Source organism: Phoxinus phoxinus (genome assembly GCF_949152265.1).
Source record: "Phoxinus phoxinus genome assembly, chromosome: 15".
Lineage (NCBI taxonomy): Eukaryota > Metazoa > Chordata > Actinopteri > Cypriniformes > Leuciscidae > Phoxinus > Phoxinus phoxinus.
The window spans coordinates 859788-869787 of NC_136890.1; the positions used below are offsets into that span (position 1 = coordinate 859788).

At 42.9% G+C, this 10000-nt stretch overlaps 1 protein-coding gene across 1 annotated transcript in view; it reads left to right on the forward strand.

Moving 5' to 3' along the window:
* Nucleotides 1-10000, forward strand: part of cacna2d3a (calcium channel, voltage-dependent, alpha 2/delta subunit 3a) — a 167047-nt gene that overhangs the window by 155446 nt on the left and 1601 nt on the right. Inside the window, exons 31-36 of the mRNA XM_079638159.1 lie at nucleotides 128-198; nucleotides 4676-4751; nucleotides 6472-6524; nucleotides 6677-6732; nucleotides 7977-8091; nucleotides 8783-8893. Of these exons, the coding sequence (XP_079494285.1) occupies nucleotides 128-198; nucleotides 4676-4751; nucleotides 6472-6524; nucleotides 6677-6732; nucleotides 7977-8091; nucleotides 8783-8893 (482 nt within the window). The remainder of the gene's footprint in view (nucleotides 1-127; nucleotides 199-4675; nucleotides 4752-6471; nucleotides 6525-6676; nucleotides 6733-7976; nucleotides 8092-8782; nucleotides 8894-10000) is intronic.

A 10000-nucleotide genomic window follows, 5' to 3' on the forward strand; every position in this document is an offset into this window, starting at 1 on the left:
TGAGCAGAAATAAAAGACAGTGAATAAAACACTGAATCCATTTTGTACAGTATTGCTGTTAATCTGAAGTATTAGACCCATTCTCTTCTCCTCACACACACTGATATTCACGCTGGGTCTCTTTCAGACTGGTGTGTTCTTCGGGAAGGCTGAGGGTGCTGTGATGGGCAAACTGGTGTCAATGGGTTCGTTTAAGAGGTATGCGAATGCTTAGCTGGTTTCTCTTGAGTGTGAACAGTCGTTAAACTAGTAAAAATTTATTCAGACACGTCCTAAGTGCCCTAAATCTGCTCACTTGGGGCCAAACACTCTGAGGGCCCTATCTTGCACCCAGCGCAATTGACTTTGTACATGACGCATGTGTCATTCCTGTTCTGCACCCGCGCACAGCGGACTCTTCCCTCCACAGACGCACGTCGGTAAATTAGGGAATGAACTTGCGGTTCAGTGTAAAGAGGAGTGTGTTCCGGCGCAAACGTTCCCTGGTGATATTCTGCAGTTCCAGAAAACAACTCCGCCACTGACCAGGAGAAACCCAGTCTAAAGACAGCGGCGCCGCGCGTTAGTCATATGCTATTTTAAGCGTGCGTGCTTGGCCATTATGTAGCGTGTGAACAACACACACACTTTGATTCTCTAATCTAAACAGACGCAGCAGTTTTCATTTTTGCAAATCATACATTATTACAAGGAAAAATATTAACACACGAGGGAAATCATTGTTGTGTCCGTGAAGATGTGAAAAAAATCGATCTAGATTTAAAAAAAAAAAATTCTAGCTTACACATTTACCCAAATTATTATACGCCTGTTTAACCGAAGCTAATGTGTGTGTTTCTCCATCATCCTCATACAATGTCACTTCTCTGTGTTTTACGGCCCTGACGAGAACGTCGGTCTCCTCGGCTGTGAACCGCTCCTGGCGCGCGCTGGCAAACCCGCCGTTATAATAGCAATCCGCCGTTATAATAGCAATCAGCCGTTATAATAGCAATCCGCCGTTATAATAGCAATCCGCCGTTATAATAGCAATCCGCCGTTATAATAGCAATCCGCCGTTATAATAGCAATCCGCCGTTATAATAGCGATCCGCCGTTATAATAGCGATCCGCCGTTATAATAGCGATCCGCCGTTATAATAGCGATCCGCCGTTATAATAGCGATCCGCCGTTATAATAGCGATCCGCCGTTATAATAGCGATCCGCCGTTATAATAGCAATCCGCCGTTATAATAGCAATCCGCCGTTATAATAGCAATCCGCCGTTATAATAGCAATCCGCCGTTATAATAGCGATCCGCCGTTATAATAGCAATCCGCCGTTATAATAGCAATCCGCCGTTATAATAGCGATCCTAGCAATCCGCCGTTATAATAGCAATCCGCCGTTATAATAGCGATCCGCCGTTATAATAGCAATCCGCCGTTATAATAGCAATCCACCGTTATAATAGCAATCCGCCGTTATAATAGCGATCCGCCGTTATAATAGCGATCCGCCGTTATAATAGCAATCCGCCGTTATAATAGCAATCCACCGTTATAATAGCAATCCGCCGTTATAATAGCAATCCGCCGTTATAATAGCAATCCACCGTTATAATAGCGATCCGCCGTTATAATAGCAATCCGCCGTTATAATAGCAATCCGCCGTTATAATAGCGATCCGCCGTTATAATAGCGATCCGCCGTTATAATAGCAATCCGCCGTTATAATAGCAATCCGCCGTTATAATAGCAATCCACCGTTATAATAGCGATCCGCCGTTATAATAGCGATCCGCCGTTATAATAGCGATCCGCCGTTATAATAGCAATCCGCCGTTATAATAGCAATCCGCCGTTATAATAGCGATCCGCCGTTATAATAGCGATCCGCCGTTATAATAGCGATCCGCCGTTATAATAGCAATCCGCCGTTATAATAGCGATCCGCCGTTATAATAGCGATCCGCCGTTATAATAGCGATCCGCCGTTATAATAGCAATCCGCCGTTATAATAGCAATCCGCCGTTATAATAGCAATCCGCCGTTATAATAGCGATCCGCCGTTATAATAGCGATCCGCCGTTATAATAGCGATCCGCCGTTATAATAGCAATCCGCCGTTATAATAGCAATCCGCCGTTATAATAGCGATCCGCCGTTATAATAGCGATCCGCCGTTATAATAGCAATCCACCGTTATAATAGCGATCCGCCGTTATAATAGCAATCCACCGTTATAATAGCGATCCGCCGTTATAATAGCAATCCACCGTTATAATAGCGATCCGCCGGTATAATAGCAATCCACCGTTATAATAGCGATCCGCCGTTATAATAGCCATCCGCCGTTATAATAGCAATCCGCCGTTATAATAGCAATCCGCGATCCGCCGTTATAATAGCGATCCGCCGTTATAATAGCAATCCGCCGTTATAATAGCAATCCGCCGTTATAATAGCGATCCGCCGTTATAATAGCAATCCGCCGTTATAATAGCAATCCGCCGTTATAATAGCGATCCGCCGTTATAATAGCAATCCGCCGTTATAATAGCGATCCGCCGTTATAATAGCAATCCGCCGTTATAATAGCGATCCGCCGTTATAATAGCAATCCGCCGTTATAATAGCAATCCGCCGTTATAATAGCAATCCGCCGTTATAATAGCGATCCGCCGTTATAATAGCAATCCGCCGTTATAATAGCAATCCGCCGTTATAATAGCGATCCGCCGTTATAATAGCGATCCGCCGTTATAATAGCAATCCGCCGTTATAATAGCAATCCGCCGTTATAATAGCAATCCGCCGTTATAATAGCAATCCGCCGTTATAATAGCAATCCGCCGTTATAATAGCGATCCGCCGTTATAATAGCGATCCGCCGTTATAATAGCGATCCGCCGTTATAATAGCGATCCGCCGTTATAATAGCAATCCGCCGTTATAATAGCGTTCCGCCGTTATAATAGCGATCCGCCGTTATAATAGCAATCCGCCGTTATATTAGCGATCCGCCGTTATAATAGCGATCCGCCGTTATAATAGCGATCCGCCGTTATAATAGCAATCCGCCGTTATAATAGCAATCCGCCGTTATAATAGCGATCCGCCGTTATAATAGCGATCCGCCGTTATAATAGCAATCCGCCGTTATAATAGCGATCCGCCGTTATAATAGCAATCCGCCGTTATAATAGCAATCCGCCGTTATAATAGCAATCCGCCGTTATAATAGCGATCCGCCGTTATAATAGCGATCCGCCGTTATAATAGCAATCCGCCGTTATAATAGCGATCCGCCGTTATAATAGCGATCCGCCGTTATAATAGCGATCCACCGTTATAATAGCGATCCGCCGTTATAATAGCGATCCACCGTTATAATAGCGATCCGCCGTTATAATAGCGATCCGCCGTTATAATAGCGATCCACCGTTATAATAGCAATCCGCCGTTATAATAGCAATCCGCCGTTATAATAGCGATCCGCCGTTATAATAGCGATCCGCCGTTATAATAGCGATCCACCGTTATAATAGCGATCCGCCGTTATAATAGCGATCCGCCGTTATAATAGCAATCCGCCGTTATAATAGCAATCCACCGTTATAATAGCGATCCGCCGTTATAATAGTAATCCGCCGTTATAATAGCAATCCACCGTTATAATAGCAATCCACCGTTATAATAGCGATCCGCCGTTATAATAGCAATCCGCCGTTATAATAGCAATCCGCCGTTATAATAGCAATCCGCCGTTATAATAGCAATCCGCCGTTATAATAGCAATCCGCCGTTATAATAGCGATCCACCGTTATAATAGCGATCCGCCGTTATAATAGCGATCCACCGTTATAATAGCGATCCGCCGTTATAATAGCGATCCGCCGTTATAATAGCGATCCACCGTTATAATAGCAATCCGCCGTTATAATAGCGATCCGCCGTTATAATAGCAATCCACCGTTATAATAGCGATCCGCCGTTATAATAGCAATCCGCCGTTATAATAGCAATCCGCCGTTATAATAGCGATCCACCGTTATAATAGCAATCCGCCGTTATAATAGCAATCCACCGTTATAATAGCGATCCGCCGTTATAATAGCAATCCGCCGTTATAATAGCGATCCGCCGTTATAATAGCGATCCGCCGTTATAATAGCGATCCGCCGTTATAATAGCGATCCGCCGTTATAATAGCAATCCGCCGTTATAATAGCGATCCGCCGTTATAATAGCAATCCGCCGTTATAATAGCGATCCGCCGTTATAATAGCAATCCACCGTTATAATAGCAATCCGCCGTTATAATAGCGATCCGCCGTTATAATAGCAATCCGCCGTTATAATAGCAATCCGCCGTTATAATAGCGATCCGCCGTTATAATAGCAATCCACCGTTATAATAGCGATCCGCCGTTATAATAGCAATCCACCGTTATAATAGCAATCCGCCGTTATAATAGCGATCCACCGTTATAATAGTGACACACACACACACACACACGTACACACACGTACACACACACACACACACACACACATACATACACACACACGCTCACGCACACACACACACACACACACACACTAACGTGACCTGCCAGAACTGACGCTACACTTGATAGTAACTATGGATAAAATGCATTAACAATAATTCTTGTATTTGTTTTCAGGGTGAATCTGTATGACTATCAGGCCATCTGTAGAGTGTATGCACAGACCAGTGACACAGCACACACACTCTTGCACGTGAGTACTACACACACACACACTTACACGTGAGTACTACACACACACACTCTTACACGTGAGTACTATACACACTCTTACACATGAGTACTACACACACTCTTACACATGAGTACTACACACACTCTTACACACGTGAGTACTACACACACACACACTCTTACACGTGAGTACTACACACACTCTTACACATGAGTACTACACACACTCTTACACGTGAGTACTACACACACTCTTACACGTGAGTACTACACACACACACTTACACGTGAGTACTACACACACACACACTTACACGTGAGTACTACACACACTCTTACACGTGCGTACTACACACACTCTTACACGTGAGTACTACACACACTCTTACACGTGAGTACTACACACACACACTTACACGTGAGTACTACACACACTCTTACACGTGCGTACTACACACACACTCTTGCACGCGAGTACTACACACACACTCTTGCACGTGAGTACTACACACACTCTTACACGTGAGTACTACACACACTCTTACACGTGAGTACTACACACACACACTTACACGTGAGTACTACACACACTCTTACACGTGAGTACTACACACACACACACACACTTACACGTGAGTACTACACACACTCTTACACGTGAGTACTACACACACACTTACACGTGAGTACTACACACACTCTTACACGTGCGTACTACACACACTCTTACACGTGAGTACTACACACACTCTTACACGTGAGTACTACACACACTCTTACACGTGAGTACTACACACACAATCCTACACGTGAGTACTGAACACACTCTTACACGTGAGTACTACACACACACTCTTACACGTGAGTACTACACGCACTCTTACACGTGAGTACTACACACACAATCCTACACGTGAGTACTACACACACACTCTTACACGTGAGTACTACACACACACTCTTACACGTGAGTACTACACACACAATCCTACACGTGAGTACTACACACACACTCTTACACGTGAGTACTACACACACACTCTTACACGTGCGTACTACACACACTCTTACACGTGAGTACTACACACACACTCTTACACGTGCGTACTACACACACACTTACACGTGCGTACTACACACACTCTTACACGTGCGTACTACACACACACACACTCTTACACGTGAGTACTACACACACACTCTTACACGTGAGTACTACACACACACTCTTACACGTGCGTACTACACACACTCTTACACGTGCGTACTACACACACACACACACTCTTACACGTGAGTACTACACACACACTCTTACACGTGAGTACTACACACACACTCTTACACGTGAGTACTACACACACACTCTTACACGTGAGTACTACACACACACTCTTACACGTGAGTACTACACACACACTCTTACACGTGAGTACTACACACACACTCTTACACGTGAGTACTACACACACACTCTTACACGTGAGTACTACACACACACTCTTACACGTGCGTACTACACACACACACACACACTCTTACACGTGCGTACTACACACACACACACTCTTACACGTGCGTACTACACACACACACACTCTTACACGTGCGTACTACACACACACACACTCTTACACGTGCGTACTAATGCTCTGCCACATCTGTAATCAGAGTAATTGATAATAATTGCCCTGGTTATTGCGTGTCGGTGTGTGACTGGTGGTTGTCCTCTCCCGCAGCCGTACTTCGCTCTGTTCGCAGCGGTCCGGTGGATACTGACTGAGTTTGTCATGTAAGAATATTTTACAAATCTGAAAACTTTTGTTTATATGCAAAATATTAATAACATTACTGTACTTTTTACTCTATTGTGTCGGTTTTGGGATTGCTCTCTCTCTGTCCAGTGACTGCTTTCATTATTGCCCTTTTTCCTTTCGTCTGCAGATTTGTGCTGGAGTTCAACCTGTACAGCTGGTGGTACTCTGACCTCACCATTAAGGGTGTGTGTGTGTGTGTGTGATCATGTGTGTTTATGAGGCAGTGTGTTTTATGAGTTGATCAGTTATTAAATGTTGCCTAGAAACCGTCCTACTTTTGATCTTACGATGATTCCTCCAGTGTGTGTACATGTAACTTAATGAACAAAACATGTGTGTACAGCTCTCTTCCAGATGTGAAATCTATAAATCACAAATTATCGTGAAAGTCTGCGCAGATGAACAGTTTCAGATCTCTGCCTTCTTAACGGCGTCTACATAATGTCATTAACATATGTGACCCTGGACCACAAAACCAGTCACATGGGTACATTTTCTGAAATTGAGATGTACACATCATCTGAAAGCTGAATAAATAATCTCTCCACTGATGTGTGGTGTGTTAGGATAGGACAATATTTGGTCGAGACACAACTATTGAAAATCTGGAATCTGAGGAGCAAAAAAATCTAAACATTGAGAAAATCTGCTTTAAAGTTGTGCATTTATGTTCACGATTGTGCTGCATTCACTCACACAAATACATGTTTTATATATTTACGGTAGGACATTTACTAAATATCTTCATGGAACATGATCTTAATATCCTCATGATTTTTGGCACAAAAGAAACATGTATAATTTTGACCCATACGCTGTATAGTTGCTATTGCCACAGATATACCCGTGCGGCTCCAGACTGGTGTTAGTGGTCCAGGGTCACGTATAAAAGAGCACCAGTCGATCTCTGCTGTACACTGACTCTGCCACCAGGAGAAGTGTGTACGTCTGAACCTGATGTAGAACTAAGAACTTTTCCACGGAAAACATAGTTTTTATAAACCGGACACTGGCCTTGATTTCAGCGTACGCACAGTCTAACTTCAACCCTGTCTGTACACACACTTTATAAATGAGGTCTATATGGATCCCGTGAGAAGTGAGAAAACTGCAGAATATATGGATATGAGTTAACTAGTGCTCAAGGCTCTAGTCAGTCACGTCACAATAATAATAATAATAATAATAATGCAGTAACTGTGTTCATTAGAGCAGCTGATGAGACTTTTAGATCTCGAAATGCATGACTTGTGAAACTTCAGTTGTAACACTGTCACTGGGTGATAAAAAAAATCTGTAGGAATGAAATGCAGACGTTAAAGCAAGAACTGCACGCCTGCCATTCATGTTTGTGTTTCCATTTTCTGTACAGTATGTTACGTTCCTTGAGTCCTTCTCTTCCTCTGTGTGTGTGTGTGTGTGTGTAGCTCAGAGAGGAGGCAGAACTCTGCTGGTCCCGTGTGACACCGAGTATCCAGCATTCGTGTCTGAGCGCACCATTAAAGAAACCGTGGGGAATATCGACTGTGAAAGCTGTGTTAAGTATGTGCAATACTTACACACACACACACACACACACACACACACACACACACAACCACACACACACACACACACACACACACACACACACACACACAACCACACACACACACACACACAACCACACACACACACACACACACACACACACGCACACACACACACAACCACACACACACACACACACACACACACACACAACCACACACAACCACACACACACACACACACACACACACACAACCACACACACACACACACACACACACACACACACACACAACCACACACACACACACACACACACACACACACACACACACACACACACACACACACACAGGACAGTTGGGTCAGCTGAAAACACATCAGACATCCTTCATATGGTCAGTTCAGTCACATATAATTCTTTACACTTAAATACTAATTTTCCATCTAAATATTGCAGGTTTTCATGAAGGAGAAACAAGACTTGGAAACAATATATTGCTCAATTGAACACTTTGCATTGTGCATTTACATTATCAATAGCTCTGTTTATAATAACATAAACTCTCTCTCTCTCTCTCTCTCTCTCTCTCTCTCTCTCTCTCTCTCTCTCTCTCTCTCTCTCTCCCCCCCTCTCCCCCTCTCCCCCTCTCTCTCTCTCTCTCTCTCTCTCTCTCTCTCTCCCCCCCCCCCCCCCCCCCAGGTCATTTGTGATCCAGCAGATTCCCAGTAGTAACCTGTTCATGGTGGTCATCGACAACGCCTGCGACTGCTCTGACCTCGGCGCCGTCACCATGGACCCCGTCCAGATCATGTATATCCTTCTCAGCGGACAGATGCTCTCACTCTCAGTTTATTTACTGGGGAACACTTTAGTTTAGGGGCCAGTTCTCAATATGAACTATTGCTTATTATCATGCATATTACTGGGGGATTGGCTGTTTATTAGTACTTATAAATCACATATTAATGCTTTATTCTGCATGATCATATTCTACATCCTTAATCCTAAACTTAACCCCCGTGCACGGTTCGAGTTCTGTGTACAGCCTTTATGGAGCGGGTCACATTGACCCTAATTAGATTCAATACAATTCCTCAAAAATCACACTATGAAAAACAACAAAGATTCAGGTACAAATTGTAAACTTTTAATATCAACATTTGTCAAACATTACAGAAATATATATATGAACATATGATTTATGAAAATATTTTTTAACCATTTTTTAAAATTTTGTTTTGACAACATTGTATTATTAGTGATGCTGTTCATGCTTAGAACATCATAACTGAACAGTTAAATTGAGCTGTATAATGAAAATAATGTTTACTTTTCCTAAGTTGCCTCAACTTTTGTTTTGTAGACTCATTTCATAAAGTCAAGAAGTTTCTTCTGACATGATGAGCGCACAGCAAGTGTGTGTTTTCTGCATATGAAGTTCTTGCACTTCACACACGCTGCTGGTTTTGCTCTCGCACACACACACACACACACACACACACCTCACATCACAAGTGCCCTGCCATACAGAACATACATGTTTTTATTCTGGGTCTGTACAGTTTCTTCTGAATAGCTGCCTATGAGGGTCAAAATGACACTATTAGGAATAGTACGAACGTATAGTCATTTTGTTTGTATATGTCATATACTTTTAATCATATACATATACAATAACTTTGCATGCATGTTCATGATGATAAATGAGAAAAAGTCACAAAATATCAAGAAAAAAAAACAGTATTTCCAACAATATCGCAACGGGTCAAATTGACCCGCAACATAACAACTGCCTTACTAACTATTGATAAGCAGTAATTATGAGTTTATTGAGTTTATTTATTACATATATAATTATGTAATTATATATATGATTACCCTGGATCATAAACCAGTCTGGAGCCGCACGGGGATATC